This window comes from Arachis ipaensis, chromosome B4, assembly GCF_059453495.1.
Source record: "Arachis ipaensis isolate K30076 ecotype BB chromosome B4, ASM5945349v1, whole genome shotgun sequence".
NCBI classification, from domain to species: Eukaryota; Viridiplantae; Streptophyta; class Magnoliopsida; order Fabales; family Fabaceae; genus Arachis; species Arachis ipaensis.
The window spans coordinates 125,954,110-125,979,296 of record NC_142439.1 but is presented as its reverse complement, the minus strand read 5'-3'; the positions used below and the strand labels follow the sequence as shown (position 1 = coordinate 125,979,296).

Genomic DNA, 25,187 nt, shown 5'->3' with positions numbered 1-25,187 from the left:
TGATCTGGTGGATACATGGGGATTTGGTTGTATCCCGAATAGGCTTCCATAAACGAGAGGTATCTATATCCAGAGGAAGCATCTACCAGAGCGTCAATACTTGGGAGTGGATATGGATCTTTTGGGCAGGCTTTGTTGAGATCAGTGTAATCGGTACACATGCGCCACTTCCCGTTTGACTTTTTCACCAAAACGATGTTGGCTAGCCATAGTGGATACTTGACTTCTCTTATGAATTCTGCTTCCAATAACGCTTGTACTTGTTCTTCCACAGCTCGGGATCGTTCTGGTCTGAGTTTTCTTCGTTTCTGCTGCACCGGCCGAGATCTTGGATAGACTGCTAACTTGTGGCACATTAACTTGGAGTCTATGCCTGGCATGTCTGCGGCTTTCCATGCGAAGAGATCGACATTATCTCGCAGGAATCGTATCAGTGAGTCCTTTGAGTCTCCTCTTAGGACCGTACCGATATTAGTCGTTTTATCTGCGGTGTCTCCAATCTGGACCTTCTCTACCTCACCTTCTGGGTGCGGACGGAGTTCTTCTCGACGCTGAGCTCCGCCAAGCTCAATTGTATGAAACTCGTCTCCTCTGCCTTTGAGGTTTAAGCTCTCGTTATAACAGTGACGTGCCATCTTCTGATCTGCCTTTACCGTGGCTATCCCCTCTGTAGTTGGGAATTTCATGCATAGATGTGGAGTTGAGACTATTGCGCCGAGTTGATTGAGTGTTGTCCGTCCTATGAGAGCATTATAGGCTGAACTTACGTCGACCACAATGTAGTCTATTTTGAGGGTCCTAGATTGGTTCCCCTTTCCAAAAGTAGTGTGTAGCGATACGTATCCCAACGGTTGTATCGGAGTGTCTCCTAGTCCAAACAAATTGTTCGGGTATGCTCTTAGTTCCCTTTTGTCTAAGCCGAGTTTGTCGAAGGCTGTTTTGAATAAGATATCGGCAGAACTCCCTTGGTCTACTAGTGTGCGGTATAAATTGGCGTTTGCCAGTATAATTGTGATGACCATGGGGTTGTCGTGTCCCGGGATGATGCCGGATGCGTCTTCTTTAGTGAATGTTATCGCCGGGATGTCGGATGCGTCCTCCTTTCCCTCAACGTGGTATACTTCTTTAAGGTATCTCTTTCGGGATGATTTGGAGATCCCGCCTCCTGCGAATCCGCCATGTATCATGTGGACGTGTCTTTCTGGTGTCCGAGGTGACCGTTCAGTTCGTCCATCATCTTCGTCTCTCCGTCTTTTTCTTTGGTCATCATCCCGGGTGGCCAGAAATCGATCTAATTTTCCTTCTCTTACCAATTTTTCTATGATGTTTTTCAAATCGAAACATTCGTTGGTAGAGTGTCCCCAAACTCGATGGTAGTCACAATACTCCTTCCGATTTCCTCCTCCCCTTTTGCCTTTGAGTGGTCGCGCTGGGAGAATTTTCTCAGTATGGCAAACTTCTTTGTATATGTCGACCAGGGATACTTTGAGAGGAGTGTAGTTGTGGTACTTTTTGATTTTTTCACCCTGTCGATCTTCTTTTCTTTTGGAGTCCTTGTCTTTGTCTCGGTAGGAGGCTCCAGATTTTGAGGTTTCTCCCAACCGAGCGTTCTCTTCCATGTTGATGTATTTTTCTGCTCGCTCCTGTACTTCGTCTAAGGAGGCGGGATACTTTTTTGATATGGATTGGCTGAAAGGTCGTAAGCCATTGATAAGCCCCATGATGGCGGCCTCTGTTGGTAAACTTTGTATGTCCATGCATGTTTTGTTGAATCTTTCCATGTAGTTGCGGAGGCTTTCCCGATCTCCTTGCTTGATCCCTAGTAAGCTGGGTGCGTGCTTGGCCTTATCCTTCTGGATGGAGAATCTGGCCAGAAACTTTTTGGCCAGATCGTCGAAGTTTGAGATGGACCTCGGAGGTAAGTTGTCGAACCATCTGATCGCCGTTTTTGTGAGAGTTGTTGGAAAAGCTTTGCAGCGAACGGCATCCGAGGCATCAGTAAGGTACATCCTGCTTCTGAAATTGCTAAGATGATGGTTGGGATCTGTAGTGCCATCGTACAAAACCATATCCAGAAGCTTGAAGTCCTTTGGAATTTTGGTCTTCATGATTTCCCTGGTGAATGGGTCATGTTCTTTGCGTGATTTTTCTTCAGGAGTGGTCCGAGGAGCTTTTGTTTTGAGGTCGGCTTCTAATTGCTGTAGTTTTTCTTCTAGTTCTCGACGTCGCCGTACTTTTCTTTGTAGATCTTTTCCGATTTCCCGTTGTTGCTGGGTTTCTTTCTCTAGCTACTTCAAACGATCTGGGAGTGCTTTCATGGCTCCCGGATTTGGTGAGTTTTTGTCTCCCTTGGATTCCGGGGTATCCTTTAGCGTAGTGTCCGCGTTCTTGTGCGGCATTCTGTTCTCCAGATTTGAATCGTGGTCGTTGTCATGGCCGTCCGCCATGGTTTTGGGATGACTTCCAGGTTCCCCGGCAACGGCGCCAATGTTCCGAGGGTTACCTGAAACTGGAGGTCGATCTCGGATGAGATCTTCTGTATTGGTTGGAGATGACGTGTCCGGCTGGCTGATGACGGCCGGAACTGTTGGGTCCGACTCGTTGGACTTGCTGCACTGCTGATCCTTGGCCACCAGAGGGTAGGGGGTACCTGCAAGAGACTCCGATGCTTAAGTTAGCACGGGTATTAAGCAGGTTTTTTATGTAGAATCAGAGTATGAGTTATACCTGGGTGCTCCAGTGTATTTATAGTAGCGTGGGCTGACCTTTCTGATAAGATAAGTTAGTTATCTTATCTTATCTTATCTTATCTTGAGTGAAGACAGCATATCTTCAAGAGAACCGCCTTTATCTCTATAGGCTGGGATTGCCTTTGGATTCTGGGTCGTGTTCCTCTATTTGGGCCCTTTTATTGGGCTTTGCTGTCGATTTGGCCGAGTTCTTCGTAAAGAAGTCGGTCCGCTTGACCTGAACAGGTCGGTCGCTTCGCTACTGAACATCCTGGTTCGGACAGCTCGACCCCGGGTATGAACAATGCCCGCTGCAGAGACTTCCTGGATGATCTTGCCAGCAGAGACCAACCAAAGATCAGACTGGCATACCAATTCTTCTCATTCTTCATGGCAGTCAGAAACGAACTGGGTTACTTGGCCACCTTATTTAGCAGATTCGATGTTTTGTTGGCATTCACCGTGACAAAAGCATGTGATAGGTTCTGCGCAAATATGAAAAGTATATTAATTTTCTCAATCCTTCTTCTACCGTTATTGACGACTGTGGCTGTGTTCTGCGTCCAGAAAAGCCAGCATTACCTGAGGAGGAGTCAAGTGAGAGAGAAGAGGATGATGACAGATGCGCACTAGTTAAATGCTTTCGAGAAATGTTTCGTACCATGAAGAGGTTGAATAAAACCCAACATGTTATTCAGGCTCTTCATGGTCCGAAACATTTTTCGGAAACATTTAACTAGTCCGCATCTGTCATCTTCCTCTTCCCTCATACTTGAATCCTCCTCAGGTAATGCTAGCTTGTTCTGGACGTAGAATAGAGCCACAGCCGTCAATAACGGTAGAAGAAGGATTGAGAAAATTGATATATTTTTCGCATTTGCGCAGAACCTATCACATGCTTTTGTCAAGGTGAATGCCAACATAACATCGAATCTACTAAATAATGCGGCCAAGTAACCCAGTTCATTTCTGACTGCCATGATTAATGAGAAGAACTGGTATGCTAGTCTGATCTTTGGTTGGTTTCTGCAGGCAATATCATCAAGGAAGTCTCTGCAGCGGACATCGATCATGTTGATCAAAATCTCCAACATCCACAATCCGATCCCAAAAATGATTAAGGTGCGATACTGAGTATACTCGAAAAGGTTGTCTCCAAAGGTGTACCCAATGTCTTTGGCGAATCCAATCGTCAAAAAAGCTATGGTGGCGCCAACGGCACCGGCAAACATAAAAGGATGGTGCCGCCACTTGAGTTTACAGGTGTTGTTGTTATAACTAAGAAAGGGATGGAAAACAGAGCTAGAAACGGCACTGACGAGCCACACCAAAGAGGTCCATTTATCCGGTATTCCGAACTCCACATATATTGGTATTAGTCTTGCTATCTGGACAGCGTTGACAAGGTGGATCCTAACAGTGATGGAGGCCACCAAAACTAGCTTCCATACTGAGATTGGCTCCGCCAGTGTGGAGCCTGATTTTATCAGTGAACTCGGTGAACTCTTGGCTTAAAAGTGAAGGTATATTACTGGGCACAAAAAAGAGAGTTTGGCGGGAGGTAGAAGGTATCGGGCAAAAAAAGGAAGGTATTCGAAAGTGGGCACAAAGAGCAGAAGCTTTGGAGGGGGGTAGTCCTTGGCTGGACAAGAGGTGAGTTAAAATAAGAGTTTGTTAAGCTAAAGCTTTGGTTGAAGAAAAAGAATGTGAGGATTATTTATTTTAACCCACCTCTTGACTAGCAGAGGACTACCTCCCTCCAAAGCTGCTCGTCTTTGTCCCCACTTTCTAATACCTTCCTCTTTGTGCCTGATACATTCTACCTCCCTCCAAACTCTCTTCTTTGTGTGCAGTTACATACCTTCTTCTTCGATAGCCATGAGTTCACTGACAGAATCAGGCTCTACACCGGCGGAGCCAATCTCAGTGTGGAAGCTTATTTTGGTGGCCTCCATCGCTATCGGGATCCACCTTGTCAACGCTGTCCAGATAGCATAGCTAATACCAATCTTTGTGGATTTCAGAATACCGGATAAATGGACCTCTTTGGTGTGGCTCATCGGTGACGTTTCTAGCTCTGAGTTCCATCCCTTACTTAGTTATTACAGCAACACCTGTAAATTCGGGTGGCGGCACCGTCCTTTTATGTTTACGGGTGTCGTTGGCACCACCATAGCTTTTTTTACTATTGGATTCGCCAGAGACATTGGGTACGCCTTTGGAGACAACCTCTCCGAGTATACTCAGCATCGCACCTTAATCATTTTTGGGATCGGATTATAGATGTTGGAGATTTCGATCAACATGATCGAGGCCCGCTGCAGAGACTTCCTGGTTGATCTTTCCAGCAGAGACCAACCAAAGATCAGACTGGCATACCAATTCTTCTCATTCTTCATGGCAGTCAGAAACGAACTGGGTTACTTGGCTACCTTATTTAGCAGATTCGATGTTTTTTTGGCATTCACCGTGACAAAAGCATGTGATAGGTAAAACCCAACATGTTATTCAGCATCTTCATGGTCCGAAACATTTCTCGGAAGCATTTAACTAGTGCGCATCTGTCATCTTCCTCTTCCCTCACACTTGACTCCTCCTCAGCTAATGCTATCTTGTTCTGGATGAAGAACAGAGCCACAGCCGTCAATAACGGTAGAAGAAGGATTGAGAAAATTGATATGCTTTTCGCATTTGCTCAGAACCTATCACATGCTTTTGTCATGGTGAATGCCAACATAACATCGAATCTGCTAAATAATGCGGCCAATTAACCCAGTTCAGTTCTGACTGCCATGATGAATGAGAAGAACTGGTATGCCAGTCTGTTCTTTGATTGGTCTCTGCTGGCAAGATCATCAAGGAGGTCTCTGTAGCGAGCATCGATCATTTTGATCAAAATCTCCAACATCCACAATCCGATCCCAAAAATGATTAAGGCGCGATACTGAGTATACTCGCAGAGGTTGTCTCCAAAGGCGTACCTAATGTCTTTGGCGAATCCAATTGTCCAAAAAGATATGGTGGCGCCAACGGCACCCGCAAACATAAAAGGATGATGCCGCCACCCAAGTTTACAGGTGTTGCTGTAATAACTAAGGAAGGGATGAAAAACAGAGCTAGAAACGGCGCCGACGTGCCACACCAAAGAGGTCCATTTATCCGATATTCCGAACTCCACATAGATTGGTATTAGCCATGCTATCTGGACAGCGTTGACAAGGTGGATTCCGACAGCGATGGAGGCCACCAAAACCAGCTTCCACATTGAGATTGGCTACGCCAGTGTGGAGCTTGATTATGTCGGTGAACTCGATGAACTCTTAGCTATCAAAGAAGAATGTATGTAACTGGGCACAAAGAAGAGAGTCTGGAGGGAGATAGAAGGTATCGGGCACAAAGAGGAAGGTATTCGAAAGTGGACAAAAAGAGGAGAAGCTTTGGAGGGAGGTAGTCCTTGGCTGGACAAGAGGTTGGTTAAAATAAGAGTTTGTTAAAATAAAGCTTTGGTTGAAGAAAAAGAAGGTGATGATGATTTATTTTAACCCACCTCTTGACTAGCAGAGGACTACCTCCCTCCAAAACTGCTCATCTTTGTGCCCAATTTCTAATACCTTCCTCTTTGTGCCTGATACCTTCTACCTCCCTCCAAAATTTTTTCTTTGTGCGCAGTTACAAACCTTCTTCTTCAATAGCCCTGAGTTCACCGACAGAATCAGGCTCCACACCGGCGGAGCCAATCTCAGTGTGGAAGCTAGTTTTGGTGGCCTCCATCGTTGTCGGGATCCACCTTGTCAACGCTGTCCAGATAGCATAGCTAATACCAATCTTTGTGGAGTTCAGAATACCGGATAAATGGACCTCTTTGGTATGGCTCATCGAAGCCGTTTCTAGCTCTGAGTTCCATCCCTTACTTAGTTATTACAGCAACACCTGTAGACTCGGGTGGTGGCACCGTCCTTTTATGTTTGCGGCTGCCGTTGGCGCCACCATAGTTTTTTTTACTATTGGATTCGCCAAAGACATTGGGTACGCTTTTGGAGACAACCTCTCCTAGTATACTCAGCATCGCGCCTTAATCATTTTTGGGAGCGGATTATAGATGTTGGAGATTTCGTTCAAGATTATCGATGCCTGCTGCAGAGACTTCCTGGATGATCTTGCCAGCAGAGACCAACCAAAGATCAGACTGACATACCAATTCTTCTCATTCTTCATGGCAGTCAGAAACGAAATGGGTTACTTGGCCACCTTATTTAGCAGATTCGATGTTTTGTTGGCATTCACCGGGACAAAAGCATGTGATAGGTTTTGCGCAAATATGAAAAGCATAACAATTTTCTCAATCCTTCTTCTACCGTTATTGACGGCTGTGGATGTGTTTTGCGTCTAGAAACAGCCAGCATTACCTAAGAAGTAGTCAAGTGAGAGAGAAGAGGATGATGACAGATGCGCACTAGTTAAATGCTTTCGAGAAATGTTTCGGACCATGAAGAGTCTGAATAAAACCCAACATGTTATTCAGCCTCTTCATGGTCCGAAACATTTCTCGGAAGCATTTAACTAGTGCGCATCTGTCATCTTCCTCTTCCCTCACACTTGACTCCTCCTCAGGTAATGCTATCTTGTTCTGGACGCAGAACAGAGCCACAGCCATCAATAACGGCAGAAGAAGGATTGAGAAAATTGATATACTTTTCGCATTTGCGTAGAACCTATCACATGCTTTTGTCATGGTGAATGCCAACATAACATCGAATCTACTAAATAAGGCGGACAAGTAACCCAGTTCATTTCCGGCTGCGATGATGAATGAGAAGAACTGGTATGCCAGTCTGTTCTTTGGTTGGTCTCTGCTGGCAAGATCACCAAAGAAGTCTCTACAGCGGGCATCGATCATGTTGATCGAAATCTCCAACATCCACAATCCGATCCCAAAAATGATTAAGGCATGATACTGAGTATACTCGGAGAGGTTGTCTACAAAGGCGTACCCAATGTCTTTGGCGAATCCAATTGTCCAAAAAGATATGGTGGCTCCAACGGCACTCGCAAACATAAAAGGATGGTGCCGGCACCCGAGTTTACAGGTGTTGCTGTAACAACTAATTAAGGGAATGAAAACAGAGCTAGAAACGGCGCCGACGAGCCACACCAAATAAGTCCATTTATCCGGTATTCCGAACTCCACATAGATTGGTATTAGCCATGCTATCTAGACAGCGTTGACAAGGTGGATCCCGACAGCAATGGAGGCCACCAAAACCAGCTTCCACATTGAGATTGGCTACGCCGGTGTGGAGCTTGATTCTGTCGGTGAACTCGGTGAACTCTTAGCTATCAAAGAAGAAGGTACGTAACTGGGCACAAAGAAGAGAGTTTGGAGGGAGGTAGAAGGTATCGGGCACAAAGAGGAAGGTATTCGAAAGTGGGCACAAAGAGGAGAAGCTTTGGAGGGAGGTAGTCCTTGGCTGGACTAGAGGTGGGTTAAAATAAGAGTTTGTTAAACTAAAGCTTTGGTTGAAGAAAAAGAAGGTGGTAATGATTTATTTTAACCCACCTCTTGACCATCAGAGGACTACCTCCCTCCAAAGCTGCTCCTCTTTTTGCCCATTTTCTAATACCTTCCTCTTTGTGCCTGATACCTTCTACCTCCCTCCAAACTCTCTTCTTTGTGCGCAGTTACATACCTTCTTCTTCAATAGCCATGAGTTCACCGACAGAATCAGGCTCCACACCGGTGGAGCCAATCTCAGTGTGGAAGCTTGTTTTGGGGGCCTCCATCGCTGTCGGGATTCACCTTGTCAACGATGTCCAGATAGCATAGCTAATACAGATCTATGTGGAGTTCGGAATACCGGATAAATGGATTTCTTTGGTGTGGCTCGTCGGCACTGTTTCTAGCTCTGTTTTCCATCCCTTACTTAGTTATTACAGTAACACCTGTAAACTCGGGTGGAGGCACCGTCCTTTTATATTTGCGGGTGTCGTTGGGGCCACCGTAGCTTTTTTTACAATTGGGTTCGCCAATGACATTGGCTACGCCTTTGGAGACAACCTCTCCGAGTATACTCAGCATCGCACCTTAATCATTTTTGGGATCGGATTATGGATGTTGGAGATTTTGATCAACATGATCGATGCCCGCTGTAGAGACTTCCGGCATGATCTTGCCAGCAAAAACTAACCAAAGATCAGACTGGCATACCAGTTTTTCTCATTCTTCATGGCAGTCAGAAACGAACTGGATTAATTGGGCGCGCTATTTAGTAGATTCGATGCTTTGTTGGCATTTACCGTGACAAAAGCATGTGATAGGTTCTGCGCAAATATGAAAAGCATATCAATTTTCTCAATACTTCTTCTACCGTTATTGACGGCTGTGGTTGTGTTCTGCGTCCAGAAAAAGCCAGCATTTCCTGAGGAGGAGTCAAGTAAAAGAGATCAGGATGATGACAGATGCGTACTCGTTAAATGCTTTCGATAAATGTTTCGGACCATGAAGAGGTTGAATAAAACCCAACATGTTATTCAGCCTCTTCATGGTCCAAAACATTTCTCGGAAGCATTTAACTAGTGCCCATCTGTCATCTTCATCTTCCCTCACACTTGACTCCTCCTTAGGTAATGCTAGCTTGTTCTGGACGTAGAATAGAGCCACAGCCGTCAATAACAGTAGAAGGATTGAGAAAATTGATATGTTTTTTGCATTTGCGCAGAACCTATCACATGCTTTTATCATGGTGAATGCCAACATAACATAGAATCTACTAAATAATGCAGCCAAGTAACCCAGTTCATTTCCGACTGCCATGATGAATGAGAAGAACTAGTATGTCAGTCTGATCTTTGGCTAGTTTCTGCTGGCAAGATCATCAAGGAAGTCGCTGCAGCGGACATCGATCATGTTGATTGAAATCTCCAACATCTACAATCCGATCCCAAAAATGATTAAGCCACGATACTGAGTATACTCGAAAAGGTTGTCTCCAAAGGTGTACCCAATGTCTTTGGCAAATTCAATTGTCAAAAAAGCTATGGTGGCGCCAACGGCACCCGCAAACATAAAAGGATGGTGCCGCCACCCGAGTTTACAGGTGTTGCTGTAATAACTAAGTAAGGGATGGAAAACAGAGCTAGAAACGGCACCGACGAGCCACACCAAATAAGTCCATTTATCTGGTATTCCGAACTCCACATATTTTGGTATTATCCTTGCTATCTGGACAGCGTTGACAAGGTGGATCCCGACAGCGATGGAGGTCACCAAAACCAGCTTCCATACTGAGATTGGCTCCGCCGGTGTGGTGCCTGATTCTGTCAGTGAACTCGGTGAACTCTTGGCTTAAAAGTGAAGGTATATTACTGGGCACAAAAAAGAGAGTTTGGCGGGAGGTAGAAGGTATCGGACACAAAGAGGAAGGTATTCGAAAATGGGCACAAAGAGGAGAAGCTTTGGAGGGAGGTAGTCCTTGTCTGGACAAGAGGTGGGTTAAAATAAGAGTTTGTTTAACTAAAGCTTTGGTTGAAGAAAATGAAGGTGATGATGATTTATTTTAACCCACCTCTTGACCATCAGAGGACTACCTCCCTCCAAAGCTGCTCCTCTTTGTGCCCACTTTCTAATACCTTCCTCTTGGTGCCTGATACCTTCTACCTCCCTCCAAACTCTCTTCTTTGTGCGCAGTTACATACCTTCTTCTTCGATAGCCCTGAGTTCACCGACAGAATCAGGCTCCACACCGGCGGAGCCAATCTCAATATGAAAGCTTGTTTTGGTGGCCTCCATCGCTATCGGGATCCACCTTGTCAATGCTGTCCAGATAGCATAGCTAATACCAATCTTTGTGGAGTTCAGAATACCGGATAAATGGATCTCTTTGGTGTGGCTCATCTGTGCCATTTCTAGCTCTGAGTTCCATCCCTTACTTAGTTATTACAGCAACACCTGTAAACTCGGGTGGCGGCACCGTCCTTTTATGTTTGCGGGTGCCGTTGGCGCCACCATAGCTTTTTTTCCTACTGGATTCGCTAAAGACATTGGGCACGCCTTTGGAGACAACCTCTTCGAGTATACTCAGCATCGAGCCTTAATCATTTTTGGGATCGGATTATAGATGTTGGAGATTTCGATCAACATGATCGAGGCCCGCTGCAGAGACTTCCTGGATGATCTTTCCAGCAGAGACCAACCAAAGATCAGACTGGCATACCAATTATTCTCATTCTTCATGGCAGTCAGAAACGAACTGGGTTACTTGGCTACCTTATTTAGCAGATTCGATGTTTTTTTGGCATTCACTGTGACAAAAGCATGTGATAGGTTCTGCGCAAATATGAAAAGCATATCAATTTTCTCAATCCTTCTTCTACCATTATTGATGACTGTGGCTGTGTTCTGCGTCCAGAAAAAGTCAGCATTTCCTGAGGAGGAGTCAAGTGAGAGAGAAGAGGATGATGACAGATGCGCACTAGTTAAATGCTTTCGAGAAATGTTTCGGACCATGAAGAGTCTGAATAAAACCCAGAATGTTATTCAGCCTCTTCATGGTCCGAAACATTTCTCGGAAGCATTTAACTATTGCGCATCTGTAATCTTCCTCTTCCCTCACACTTGACTCCTCCTCAGGTAATGCTATCTTGTTCTGGACGCAGAACAGAGCCACAGCCGTCAATAACGGTAGAAGAAGGATTGAGAAAATTGATATGCTTTTCGCATTTGCTCAGAACCTATCACATGCTTTTGTCATGGTGAATGCCAACATAACATCGAATCTGCTAAATAATGCGGCCAATTAACCCAGTTTATTTCTGACTGCCGTGATGAATGAGAAGAACTGGTATGCCAGTCTGTTCTTTGGTTGGTCTCTGCTGGCAAGATCATCATGGAGGTCTCTGTAGCGGGCATCGATCATTTTGATTAAAATCTCTAACATCCACAATCCGATCCCAAAAATGATTAAGGCGCGATACTGAGTATACTCGCAGAGGTTGTTTCCAAAGGCGTACCTAATGTCTTTGGCGAATCCAATTGTCCAAAAAGATATGGTGGCGCCAACGGCACCCGCAAACATAAAAGGATGATGCCACCACCCGAGTTTACAGATGTTGCTGTAATAACTAAGTAAGGGATGAAAAACAGAGCTAGAAACGGCGCCGACGAGCCACACCAAAGAGGTCCATTTATCCGATATTCCGAACTCCACATAGATTGGTATTAGCCATGCTATCTGGACAGCGTTGACAAGGTGGATTCCGACAGCGATGGAGGCCACCAAAACCAGCTTCCACGTTGAGATTGGCTACGCCAGTGTGGAGCTTGATTATGTCGGTGAACTCTTAGCTATCAAAGAAGAATGTATGTAACTGGGCACAAAGAAGAGAGTTTGGAGGGAGATAGAAGGTATCGGGCACAAAGAGGAAGGTATTCAAAAGTGGACACAAAGAGGAGAAGCTTTGGAGGGAGGTAGTCCTTGGCTGGACAAGAGGTGGGTTAAAATAAGAGTTTGTTAAAATAAAGCTTTGGTTGAAGAAAAAGAAGGTGATGATGATTTATTATAACCCACCTCTTGACTAGCAGAGGACTACCTCCCTCCAAAGCTGCTCGTCTTTGTGCCCAATTTCTAATACCTTCCTCTTTGTGCCTGATACCTTCTACCTCCCTCCAAACTTTTTTCTTTGTGCGTAGTTACATACCTTCTTCTTCAATAGCTCTGAGTTCACCGACAGAATCAGGCTCCACACCGGCGGAGCCAATCTCAGTGTGGAAGCTAGTTTTGGTGGCCTCCATCGTTGTCGGGATCCACCTTGTCAACGCTGTCCAGATAGCATAGGTAATACCAATCTTTGTGGAGTTCAGAATACCGGATAAATGGACCTCTTTGGTGTGGCTCATCGAAGCCGTTTCTAGCTCTGAGTTCCATCCGTTACTTAGTTATTACAGCAACACCTGTAGACTCGGGTGGCGGCACCGTCCTTTTATGTTTGCGGGTGCCGTTGGCGCTACCATAGTTTTTTTTACTATTGGATTCGCCAAAGACATTGGGTACGCTTTTGGAGACAACCTCTCCGAGTATACTCAGCATCGCGCCTTAATCATTTTTGGGATCGGATTATAGATGTTGGAAATTTCGACCAAGATGATCGATGCCCGCTGCAGAGACTTCCTGGATGATCTTGCCAGCAGAGACCAACCAAAGATCAAACTGACATACCAATTCTTCTCATTCTTCATGGCAGTCAGAAACGAAATGGGTTACTTGGCCACCTTATTTAGCAGATTCGATGTTTTGTTGGCATTCACCGTGACAAAAGCATGTGATAGGTTCTGCGCAAATATGAAAAGCATAACAATTTTCTCAATCCTTCTTCTACCGTTATTGACGGCTGTGGATGTGTTTTGCGTCTAGAAACAGCCAGCATTACCTAAGGAGTAGTCAAGTGAGAGAGAAGAGGATGATGACAGATGCGCACTAGTTAAATGCTTTCGAGAAATGTTTCGGACCATGAAGAGTCTGAATAAAACCCAACATGTTATTCAGCCTCTTCATGGTCCGAAACATTTCTCGGAAGCATTTAACTATTGCGCATCTGTCATCTTCCTCTTCCCTCACACTTGACTCCTCCTCAGGTAATGCTATCTTATTCTGGACGCAGAACAGAGCCACAGCCATCAATAACGGTAGAAGAAGGATTGAGAAAATTGATATGCTTTTCGCATTTGCGCAGAACCTATAACATGCTTTTGTCATGGTGAATGCCAACATAACATCGAATCTACTAAATAATGCGGCCAAGTAACCCAGTTCATTTCCGACTGCGATGATGAATGAGAAGAACTGGTATGCCAGTCTGTTCTTTGGTTAGTCTCTGCTGGCAAGATCATCAAGTAAGTCTCTGCAGCCGGCATCGATCATGTTATCGAAATCTCCAACATCCACAATCCGATCCCAAAAATGATTAAGGCGCGATACTGAGTATACTCGGAGAGGTTGTCTCCAAAGGCGTACCCAATGTCTTTGAAGAATCCAATTGTCCAAAAAGATATGGTGGCGCAAACGGCACCCGCAAACATAAAAGGATGGTGCCGCCACCCGAGTTTACAGGTGTTGCTGTAATAACTAAGTAAGTGATGGAAAATAGAGCTAGAAACGGCGCCGACGAGCCACACCAAAGAGGTCCATTTTTCCGGTATTCCGAACTCCACATAGATTGGTACTAGCCATGCTATCTAGACAGCGTTGACAAGGTGGATCCCGACAGCAATGGAGGCCACCAAAACCAGCTTCCACATTGAGATTGGCTACGCCGGTGTAGAGCTTGATTCTGTCGGTGAACTCTTAGCTATCAAAGAAGAAGGTATTTAACTGGGCACAAAGAAGAGAGTTTGGAGGGAGGTAGAAGTTATCGAGCGCAAAGAGGAAGGTATTCGAAAGTGGGCACAAAGAGGAGAAGCTTTGGAGGGAGGTAGTCCTTGGCTGGACAAGAGGTGGGTTAAAATAACAGTTTGTTAAACTAAAGCTTTGGTTGAAGAAAAAGAAGGTGATGATGATTTATTTTAACCCACCTCTTGACCAGTAGAGGACTACCTCCCTCCAAAGCTGCTCCTCTTTGTGCCCACTTTCTAATTCCTTCCTCTTTGTGCTTGATACCTTCTACCTCCCTCCAAACTCTCGTCTTTGTCCGCAGTTACATACCTTCTTCTTCGATAGCCATGAGTTCACCGACAGAATCAGGCTTCACACCGGCGGAGCCAATCTCAGTGTGGAAGCTTGTTTTGGTGGCCTACATCGCTGTCGGGATTCACCTAGTCAACGACGTCTAGATAGCATAGCTAATACCAATCTATGTGGAGTTCGGAATACCGGACAAATGGATCTCTTTGCTGTGGCTCGTCGGCGCCGTTTCTAGCTCTGTTCTCCATCCCTTACTTAGTTATTACAGTAACACCTGTAAATTCGGGTGGCGGCACCGTCCTTTTATGTTTGCGGGTGTCGTTGGGGCCACCGTAGCTTTTTTGACAATTGGATTCGCCAAAGACATTGGGTACGCCTTTGGAGACAACCTCTCCGAGTATACTCAGCATCGCCCCTTAATCATTTTTGGGATCGGATTATGGATGTTGGAGATTTCGATTAACATGATTGATGCCCGCTGCAGAGACTTCCGGCATGATCTTGCCAGCAGAGACCAACCAAAGATCAAACTGGTATACCAGTTTTTCTCATTCTTCATGGCAGTCAGAAATGAACTGGGTTACTTGGGCGCCTTATTTAGTAGATTCAATGTTTTGTTGGCTTTTACCGTGATAAAAGCATGTGATAGGTTATGCGCAAATGTGAAAAGCATATCAATTTTTTCAGTCCTTCTTCTACCGTTATTGACGGCTGTGGCTGTGTTCTGCGTCCAGAAAAAGCCAGCATTTCCTGAGAAGGAGTCAAGTGAGAGAGAAGAGGATGATGACAGATGCGTACTAGTTAAATGCTTTCGAGAAATGTTTCGGACCATGAAGAGGTTGAATAAAACTCAACATGTTATTCAGCCTCTTCATGGTCCGAAACATTTCTCGAAAGCATTTAACTAGTGCGCATCAGTCATTTTCCTCTTCCCTCACACTTGACTCCTCCTCAGGTAATGCTAGCTTGTTCTGGACGTAGAATAAAGCCACAGCCGTCAATAACGGTAGAAGAAGGATTGAGAAAATTGATATGTTTTTCGCATTTGCGCAGAACCTATCACATGCTTTTGTCATGGTGAATGCCAACATAACATCGAATCTACTAAATAAGGCGGCCAAGTAACCCAGTTCATTTTCGACTGCCATGATGAATGAGAAGAACGGGTTTGCTAGTCTGATCTTTGGTTGGTTTCTGCTAGCAAGATCATCAAGGAAGTCTCTGCAGCGAACATCGATCATGTTGATCGAAATCTCCAACATCCACAATCTGATCCCAGAAATGATTAAGGCGCGATACTGAATATACTCGGAGAGGTTGTTTCAAAAGGTGTACCCAATGTCTTTGGCGAATCCAATTGTCAAAAAAGCTATGGTGGCGCCAACGGCACCCGCAAACATAAAAGGATGGTGCGGCCACCTGAGTTTACAGGTGTTGCTGTAATAACTAAGTAAGGGATGGAAAACAGAGCTAGAAACGGCACCGACGAGCCACACCAAAGAGGTCCATTTATCCGGTATTCCGAACTCCACATATATTGGTATTAGCCATGCTATCTGGACAGCGTTGACAAGGTGGATCCCGACAGCGATGGAGGACACCAAAACCAGCTTTCATACTAAGATTGGGTCTACCGGCGTGGAGCCTGATTCTGTCAGTGAACTCGGTGAACTCTTGGCTTAAAAGTGAAGGTATGTTACTGGGCACAAAAAAGAGAGTTTGGAGGGAGGTAGAAGGTATCGGGCACAAAGAGGAAGGTATTCGGAAGCGGGCACAAAGAGGAGAAGCTTTGGAGGGAGGAAGTCCTTGGCTGGACAAGAGGTGAGTTAAAATAAGAGTTTGTGAAACTAAAGCTTTGGTTGAAGAAAAAGAAGGTCATGATTTATTTTAACCCACCTCTTGACTAGCAGAGGACTACCTCCCTCCAAAGCTGCTCGTCTTTGTGCCCACTTTCTAATACCTTCCTCTTTGTGCCTGATACCTTCTACCTCCCTCCAAGATCTCTTCTTTCTGGGCAGTTACATACCTTCTTCTTCGATAGCCATGAGTTCACCGACAGAATCAAGCTCCATATCGGTGGAGCCAATCTCAGTGTGGAAGCTTGTTTTTGTGGCCTCCATCACTGTCGGGATCCACCTTGTCAATATTGTCCAGATAGCATAGCTAATACCAATCTTTGTGGAGTTCGAAATACCGGATAAATGGACTTCTTTGGTGTGGCTCATCGGCGCCGTTTCTAGCTCTGAGTTCCATCCCTTACTTAGTTATTACAGCAATACCTGTAAATTCGGGTGGCGGCACCGTCCTTTTATGTTTGCGGGTGCCGTTGGCGCCACCATAGCTTTTTTTACTATTGGATTCGCCAAAGACATTGGGTACGCCTTTGGAGACAACCTCTCCGAGTATACTCAGCATCGCGCCTTAATCATTTTTGGGATCGGATTATAGATGTTGGAAATTTCGATCAACATGATCGATGTCCGGTGCAGAGACTTCCTGGATGATCTTGCCAGCAGAGACCAACCAAAGATCAGACTGGCATACCAATTCTTCTCATTCTTCATGGCAGTCATAAACGAACTGGGTTACTTGGCCACCTTATTTAGCAGATTCGATGTTTTGTTGGCATTCACCGTGACAAAAGCTTGTGATAGGTTCTGCGCAAATATGAAAAGCATATCAATTTTCTCAATCTTTCTTCTACCGTTATTGACGGCTGTGGCTGTGTTCTGCGTCCAGAAAAAGCCAGCATTACCTGAGGAGGAGTCAAGTGAGAGAGAAAAGGATGATGACAGATGCGCACTAGTTAAATGCTTCCGAGAAATGTTTCGGACCATAAAGAGGCTAAATAAAACCCAACGTGTTATTCAGCCTCTTCATGGTCCGAAACATTTCTCGGAAGCATTTAACTAGTGGGCATCTGTCATCTTCCTCTTCCCTCACACTTGACTCCTCCTCAGGTAATGCTATCTTGTTCTGGACGCAGAATAGAGCCACAGCCGTCAATAACGGTAGAAGAAAGATTGAGAAAATTGATATGCTTTTCGCATTTGCACAGAACCTATCACATGCTTTTGTCATGGTGAATGCCAACATAACATCGAATCTACTAAATAATGCGGCCAAGTAACCCAGTTCATTTCTAACTGCCATGATGAATGAGAAGAACCGGTATGCCAGTCTGTTCTTTGGTTGGTCTCTGCTGGCAAGATCACCAAGGAAGTCTCTGCAGCGGGCATCGATCATGTTGATCGAAATCTCCAACATCCACAATTCGATCCCAAAAATGATTAAGGCGCGATACTGAGTATACTCGGAGAGGTTGTCTCCAAAGGCATACCCAATGTCTTTGGCGAATCCAATTGTCCAAAAAGGTATGGTGGCGCCAACGGCACCCACAAACATAAAAGGATGGTGCCGCCACCCGAGTTTACAGGTGTTGCTGTAATAACTAAGTAAGGGATGGAAAACAGAGCTAGAAACGGCACCGACGAGCCACACTAAATAAGTCCATTTATCTGGTATTCCGAACTCCACATATATTGGTATTAGCCTTGCTATCTGGACAGCGTTGACAAGGTGGATCCCGACAGCGATGGAGGCCACCAAAACCAGCTTCCATACTGAGATTGGCTCCACCGGTGTGGAGCCTGATTCTGTCGGTGAATTTGGTGAACTCTTGGCTTAAAACTGAAGGTATGTTACTGGGCACAAAAAAGAGAGTTTGGAGGGAGGTATAAGGTATCGGGAACAATGAGGAAGGTATTCGAAAGTGGGCAGAAAGAGGAGAAGCTTTTCAGGGAGGTAGTCCTTGGCTGGACAAGAGGTGAGTTAAAATAAGAGTTTGTTAAACTAAAGCTTTGGTGGAAGAAAAAGAAGGTGATGATGATTTATTTTAACCCACCTCTTGACTAGCAGAGGACTACCTCTCTCCAAAGCTGCTCGTCTTTGTGCCCACTTTCTAATACCTTCCTCTTTGTGCCTGATACCTTCTACCTCCCTCCAAACTCTCCTCTTTGTGCGCAGTTACATACCTTCTTCTTCGATAGCCATGAGTTCACCGACAGAATCAGGCTCCACACCGGCGGAGCCAATCTCAGTGTGGAAGTATGTTTTGGTGGCCTCCATCGCTGTTGGGATCCACCTTGTCAACGCTGTCCAGATAGCATAGCTAATACCAATCTTTGTGGAGTTCGGAATACCGGATAAATGGACCTCTTTGGTGTGGCTCATCGGCACCGTTTCTATCTCTGAGTTCCATCCCTTACTTAGTTATTACAGCAACACCTGTAAACTCGGGTGGCGGCACCGTCCTTTTATGTTTGCAGGTGCCGTTGGCGCCACCATAGCTTTTTTTACTATTGGATTCGCCAAAGACATTGGGTACGCCTTTGGAGAAAACCTCTTCGAGTATACTCAGCATCGCGCCTTAATCATTTTTAGGATCGGATTATAGATGTTGGAGATTTCGATCAACATGATCGATGCCCGCTGCAGAGACTTCCTGGATGATCTTGCCAGCAGAGACCAACCAAAGATCAGACTGGCATACCAATTCTTCTCATTCTTCGTGGCAGTTAGAAATAAATTGGGTTACTTGGCCACCTTTATATCAGATTTGATGTTTTGTTGGCATTCACCGTGACAAAAGCATGTCATAGGTTCCGCGCAAATATGAAAAGCATATCAATTTTCTCAATCCTTCTTCTACCGTTATTGACGGTTGTGGTTGTGTTTTGCGTCTTGAAAAATCCAGCATTACCTGAGGAGGAGTCAAGTGAGAGAGAAGAGGATGATGACAGATGCGCACTAGTTAAATACTTTCGAGAAATGTTTCTGACCATGAAGAGGCTGAATAAAACCCAACATGTTATTCAGCCTCTTCATGGTCCGAAACATTTCTCGGAAGTATTTAACTAGTGCGCATCTGTCATCTTCCTCTTCCCTCACACTTGACTCCTACTCAGGTAATGCTATTTTGTTCTGGAAGCAGAATAGAGCCGTCAATAACGGTAGAAGAATGATTGAGAAAATTGATATGCTTTTCGCATTTGCGCAGAACCTATCACGTGCTTTGGTCATGGTGAATGCCAACATAACATCGAATCTACTAAATAATGCGGCCAAGTAACCCAGTTCATTTCTGACTGCCATGATGAATGAGAAGAACTGGTATGCCAGTCTGTTCTTTGGTTGGTCTCTACTGGCAAGATCATCAAGGAAGTCTCTGCAGCCGGCATCGATCATGTTGATCGAAATCTCCAACATCTACAATCCGAACCCAAAAATGATTAAGGCGCGATACTGAGTATACTCGGAGAGGTTGTCTCCAAAGGCGTACCCAATGTCTTTGGAGAATCCAATTGTTCAAAAAGATATGGTGGCGCCAACGGCACCCGCAAACATAAAAGGATGGTGCCGCCACCCGAGTTTACAGGTGTTGCTGTAATAACTAAGTAAGGGATGGAAAATAGAGCTAGAAACGGCGCCGACGAGCCACACCAAAGAGGTCCATTTTTCCATTATTCCGAACTCCACATAGATTGGTATTAGCCATGCTATCTAGACAGCGTTGACAAGGTGGATCCCGACAGCAATGGAGGCCACCAAAACCAGCTTCCACATTGAGATTGGCTACGCCGGTGTGGAGCTTGATTCTGTCGGTGAACTCAGTGAACTCTTAGCTATCAAAGAAGAAGGTATTTAACTGGCACAAAGAAGAGAATTTGGAGGGAGGTAGAAGGTATCGAGCACAAAGAGGAAGGTATTCGAAAGTGGGCACAAAGAGGAGAAGCTTTGGAGGGAGGTAGTCCTTGGCTGGACAAGAGGTGGGTTAAAATAACAGTTTGTTAAACTAAAGCTTTGATTGAAGAAAAAGAAGGTGACGATGATTTATTTTAACCTACCTCTTGACCAGCAGAGGACTACCTCCCTCCAAAGCTGTTCCTCTTTGTGCCCACTTTCTAATTCCTTCCTCTTTGTGCCTGATACCTTATACCTCCCTCCAAACTCTCGTCTTTGTCCGCAGTTACATACCTTCTTCTTCGATAGCCGTGAGTTCACCGACAGAATCAGGCTCCACACTGGCGGAGCCAATCTCAGTGTGGAAGCTTATTTTGGTGGCCACCATCGCTGTCAGATTCACCTTGTCAACGACGTCCAGATAGCATAGCTAATACCAATCTATGTGGAGTTCGGAATACCGGATAAATGGATCTCTTTGGTGTGGCTCGTCGGCGCCGTTTCTAGCTCTGTTTTCCATCCCTTAGTTAATATAGTAACACCTGTAAATTCTGGTGGCGGCACCGTCCTTTTATGTTTGCGGGTGTCGTTGGGGCCACTATAGCTTTTTTGACAATTGGATTCGCCAAAGACATTGGGTACGCCTTTGGAGACAACCTCTCCGAGTATACTCAGCATCGCGCCTTAATCATTTTTGGGATCGGATTATGGATGTTGGAAATTTCGATTAACATGATTGATGCCCGCTGCAGAGACTTCCGGCATGATCTTGCCAGCGGAGACCAACCAAAGATCAGACTGGCATATTAGTTTTTCTCATCCTTCATGGCAGTCAGAAATGAACTGGGTTACTTGGGCGCCTTATTTAGTAAATTCAATGTTTTGTTGGCATTTACCGTGACAAAAGCATGTGATAGGTTATGCGCAAATATGAAAAGCATATCAATTTTTTCAATCCTTCTTCTATCGTTATTGACGGCTGTGGCTATGTTCTGCGTCTAGAAAAAGCCAGCATTACTTGAGGAGGAGTCAAGTGAGAGAGAAGAGGATGATGACAGATGCGTACTAGTTAAATGCTTTCGAGAAATGTTTCGGACCATGAAGAGGATGAATAAAACCCAACATGTTATTCAGCCTCTTCATGATCCGAAACATTTCTCGGAAGCATTTAACTAGTGCGCATCAGTCATCTTCCTCTTCCCTCACACTTGACTCCTCCTCAGGTAATGCTAGCTTGTTCTGGATGTAGGATAAAGCCACAGCCGTCAATAACGGTAGAAGAAGAATTGAAAAAATTGATATGTTTTTCGCATTTGCGCAGAACCTATCACATGCTTTTGTCATGGTGAATGCCAACATAACATCGAATCTACTAAATAATGCGGCCAAGTAACCCAGTTCATTTTCGACTGCCATGATGAATGAGAAGAACTGGTATGCTAGTCTGATCTTTGGTTGGTTTCTGCTAGCAAGATCATCAAGGAAGTCTCTGCAGCGGACATCGATCATGTTGATCGAAATCTCCAACATCCACAATCCGATCCCAAAAATGATTAAGGCGCGATACTGAGTATACTCGGAGAGGTTGTTTCCAAAGGTGTACCCAATGTCTTTGGCGAATCCAATTGTCAAAAAAGCTATTGTGGCGCCAACGGCACCTGCAAACATAAAAGGATGGTGCGGCCACCTGAGTTTACAGGTGTTGCTGTAATAACTAAGTAAGGGATGAAAAACAGAGCTAGAAACGGCACCGACGAGCCACACCAAAGAGGTCCATTTATCCGGTATTCCGAACTCCACATATATTGGTATTAGTCATGCTATATGGACAGCGTTGACAAGGTGGATCCCGACAGCGATGGAGGACACCAAAACCAGCTTTCATACTGAGATTGGCTCCACCGGTGTGGAGCCTGATTCTGTCAGTGAACTCGGTGAACTCTTGGCTTAAAAGTGAAGGTATGTTACTGGGCACAAAAAAGAGAGTTTGGAAGGAGGTAGAAGGTATCGGGCACAAAGAGGAAAGTATTCGAAAGCGGGCACAAAGAGGAGAAGCTTTGGTGGGAGGAAGTCCTTGGCTGGACAAGAGGTGAGTTAAAATAAGAGTTTGTGAAACTAAAGCTTTGGTTGAAGAAAAAAAAGGTCATGATTTATTTTAACCCACCTCTTGACTAGCAGAGGACTACCTCCCTCCAAAGCTGCTCGTCTTTGTGCCCACTTTCTAATACCTTCCTCTTTGTGCCTGATACCTTCTACCTCCCTCCAAACTCTCTTCTTTGTGGGCAGTTACATACCTTTTTCTTCAATAGCCATGAGTTCGCCGACAGAATCAAGCTCCATACCGGTGGAGCCAATCTCAGTGTGGAAGCTTGTTTTGGTGGCCTCCATCACTGTCGGGATCCACCTTGTCAACGCTGTCCAGATAGCATAGCTAATACCAATCTTTGTGGAGTTCGGAATACCGGATAAATGGACCTCTTTGGTGTGGCTCATCGGCGCCGTTTCTAGCTCTGAGTTCTATCCCTTACTTAGTTATTACAGCAACACCTGTAAACTCGGGTAGCGGCACCGTCCTTTTATGTTTACGGGTGCCGTTGGCGCCACCATAGCTTTTTTTACTATTGGATTCGCCAAAGACATTGGCTACGCCTTTGGAGACAACCTCTCCAAGTATACTCAGCATCGCGCCTTAATCATTTTTGGGATCGGATTATAGATGTTGGAGATTTCGATCAACATGATCGATGCCCGCTGCAGAGACTTCCTGGATGATCTTGCCAGCAGAGACCAACCAAAGATCAGACTGGCATACCAATTATTCTCATTCTTCATGGCAGTCAGAAACGAACTGGGTTACTTGGCTACCTTATTTAGCAGATTCGATGTTTTTTTGGCATTCACTGTGACAAAAGCATGTGATAGGTTCTGCGCAAATATGAAAAGCATATCAATTTTCTCAATCCTTCTTCTACCATTATTGATGACTGTGGCTGTGTTCTGCGTCCAGAAAAAGTCAGCATTTCCTGAGGAGGAGTCAAGTGAGAGAGAAGAGGATGATGACAGATGCGCACTAGTTAAATGCTTTCGAGAAATGTTTCGGACCATGAAGAGTCTGAATAAAACCCAACATGTTATTCAGCCTCTTCATGGTCCGAAACATTTCTCGGAAGCATTTAACTATTGCGCATCTGTAATCTTCCTCTTCCCTCACACTTGACTCCTCCTCAGGTAATGCTATCTTGTTCTGGACGCAGAACAGAGCCACAGCCGTCAATAACGGTAGAAGAAGGATTGAGAAAATTGATATGCTTTTCGCATTTGCTCAGAACCTATCACATGCTTTTGTCATGGTGAATGCCAACATAACATCGAATCTGCTAAATAATGCGGCCAATTAACCCAGTTTATTTCTGACTGCCATGATGAATGAGAAGAACTGGTATGCCAGTCTGTTCTTTGGTTGGTCTCTGCTGGCAAGATCATCATGGAGGTCTCTGTAGCGGGCATCGTTCATTTTGATTAAAATCTCCAACATCCACAATCCGATCCCAAAAATGATTAAGGCGCGATACTGAGTATACTCGCAGAGGTTGTTTCCAAAGGCGTACCTAATGTCTTTGGCGAATCCAATTGTCCAAAAAGATATGGTGGCGCCAACGGCACCCGCAAACATAAAAGGATGATGCCGCCACCCGAGTTTACAGATGTTGCTGTAATAACTAAGTAAGGGATGAAAAACAGAGCTAGAAACGGCGCCGACGAGCCACACCAAAGAGGTCCATTTATCCGATATTCCGAACTCCACATAGATTGGTATTAGCCATGCTATCTGGACAGCGTTGACAAGGTGGATTCCGACAGCGATGGAGGCCACCAAAACCAGCTTCCACGTTGAGATTGGCTACGCCAGTGTGGAGCTTGATTATGTCGGTGAACTCTTAGCTATCAAAGAAGAATGTATGTAACTGGGCACAAAGAAGAGAGTTTGGAGGGAGATAGAAGGTATCGGGCACAAAGAGGAAGGTATTCGAAAGTGGACACAAAGAGGAGAAGCTTTGGAGGGAGGTAGTCCTTGGCTGGACAAGAGGTGGGTTAAAATAAGAGTTTGTTAAAATAAAGCTTTGGTTGAAGAAAAAGAAGGTGATGATGATTTATTATAACCCACCTCTTGACTAGCAGAGGACTACCTCCCTCCAAAGCTGCTCGTCTTTGTGCCCAATTTCTAATACCTTCCTCTTTGTGCCTGATACCTTCTACCTCCCTCCAAACTTTTTTCTTTGTGCGTAGTTACATACCTTCTTCTTCAATAGCTCTGAGTTCACCGACAGAATCAGGCTCCACACCGGCGGAGCCAATCTCAGTGTGGAAGCTAGTTTTGGTGGCCTCCATCGTTGTCGGGATCCACCTTGTCAACGCTCTCCAGATAGCATAGGTAATACCAATCTTTGTGGAGTTCAGAATACCGGATAAATGGACCTCTTTGGTGTGGCTCATCGAAGCCGTTTCTAGCTCTGAGTTCCATCCGTTACTTAGTTATTACAGCAACACCTGTAGACTCGGGTGGCGGCACCGTCCTTTTATGTTTGCGGGTGCCGTTGGCGCTACCATAGTTTTTTTTACTATTGGATTCGCCAAAGACATTGGGTACGCTTTTGGAGACAACCTCTCCGAGTATACTCAGCATCGCGCCTTAATCATTTTTTGGATCGGATTATAGATGTTGGAGATTTCGATCAAGATGATCGATGCCCGCTGCAGAGACTTCTTGGATGATCTTGCCAGCAGAGACCAACCAAAGATCAAACTGACATACCAATTCTTCTCATTCTTCATGGCAGTCAGAAACGAAATGGGTTACTTGGCCACCTTATTTAGCAGATTCGATGTTTTGTTGGCATTCACCGTGACAAAAGCATGTGATAGTTTCTGCGCAAATATGAAAAGCATAACAATTTTCTCAATCCTTCTTCTACCGTTATTGACGGCTGTGGATGTGTTTTGCGTCTAGAAACAGCCAGTATTACCTAAGGAGTAGTCAAGTGAG

At 45.0% G+C, this 25,187-nt stretch overlaps 4 protein-coding genes across 4 annotated transcripts; 1 reads left to right on the top strand and 3 right to left on the bottom strand.

Moving 5' to 3' along the window:
• Positions 1–3,358: 3,358 nt before the first annotated feature.
• On the bottom strand, positions 3,359–4,684 carry LOC107636981 (sucrose transport protein SUC1-like). Its single transcript, XM_016340445.1, has 2 exons — positions 4,591–4,684; positions 3,359–4,206 (listed from the first exon to the last, which is right to left on the bottom strand). Exons 1-2 carry the CDS (start codon positions 4,682–4,684, stop codon positions 3,359–3,361), a joined length of 942 nt encoding a protein of 313 aa, XP_016195931.1.
• Positions 4,685–5,496: 812 nt separating this feature from the next.
• Positions 5,497–5,994, bottom strand: LOC107636980 (putative sucrose transport protein SUC6). The gene has a single exon (XM_016340444.1). It carries the CDS (start codon positions 5,992–5,994, stop codon positions 5,497–5,499), a length of 498 nt encoding a protein of 165 aa, XP_016195930.1.
• Positions 5,995–14,706: 8,712 nt separating this feature from the next.
• On the top strand, positions 14,707–15,309 carry LOC148569114 (sucrose transport protein SUC1-like). Its single transcript, XM_088484897.1, has one exon. The coding sequence runs from the start codon at positions 14,707–14,709 to the stop codon at positions 15,307–15,309; it is 603 nt and encodes a 200-aa protein (XP_088341023.1).
• A 1,936-nt stretch (positions 15,310–17,245) lies between these two features.
• LOC148569113 (sucrose transport protein SUC1-like) lies at positions 17,246–18,824 on the bottom strand. The gene is made up of 3 exons (XM_088484896.1): positions 18,689–18,824; positions 18,436–18,555; positions 17,246–18,057 (listed from the first exon to the last, which is right to left on the bottom strand). Exons 1-3 carry the CDS (start codon positions 18,822–18,824, stop codon positions 17,246–17,248), a joined length of 1,068 nt encoding a protein of 355 aa, XP_088341022.1.
• Positions 18,825–25,187: the final 6,363 nt, after the last annotated feature.

Excerpts from the sequence above, each read along its gene's own strand:
- LOC107636980 (XM_016340444.1), bottom strand. The coding sequence starts at position 5,994 with ATGTGGAAGCTGGTTTTGGTGGCCTCCATCGCTGTCGGAATCCACCTT.
- LOC148569114 (XM_088484897.1), top strand. The coding sequence starts at position 14,707 with ATGTTTGCGGGTGTCGTTGGGGCCACCGTAGCTTTTTTGACAATTGGA.
- LOC107636981 (XM_016340445.1), bottom strand. The coding sequence starts at position 4,684 with ATGGAGGCCACCAAAATAAGCTTCCACACTGAGATTGGCTCCGCCGGT. Across the intron at positions 4,207-4,590 it reads CATGGCTATCGAAGAAGAAG|GCTCCACACTGGCGGAGCCA; the intron begins GTATGTAACTGC and ends TGATAAAATCAG.
- LOC148569113 (XM_088484896.1), bottom strand. The coding sequence starts at position 18,824 with ATGCTGAGTATACTCGAAGAGGTTTTCTCCAAAGGCGTACCCAATGTC. Across the intron at positions 18,556-18,688 it reads GCCGCCACCCGAGTTTACAG|CGTTGACAAGGTGGATCCCA; the intron begins GTGTTGCTGTAA and ends CTATCTGGACAG. Across the intron at positions 18,058-18,435 it reads CATGGCTATCGAAGAAGAAG|AATCAGGCTCCACACCGGTG; the intron begins GTATGTAACTGC and ends ATTCACCGACAG.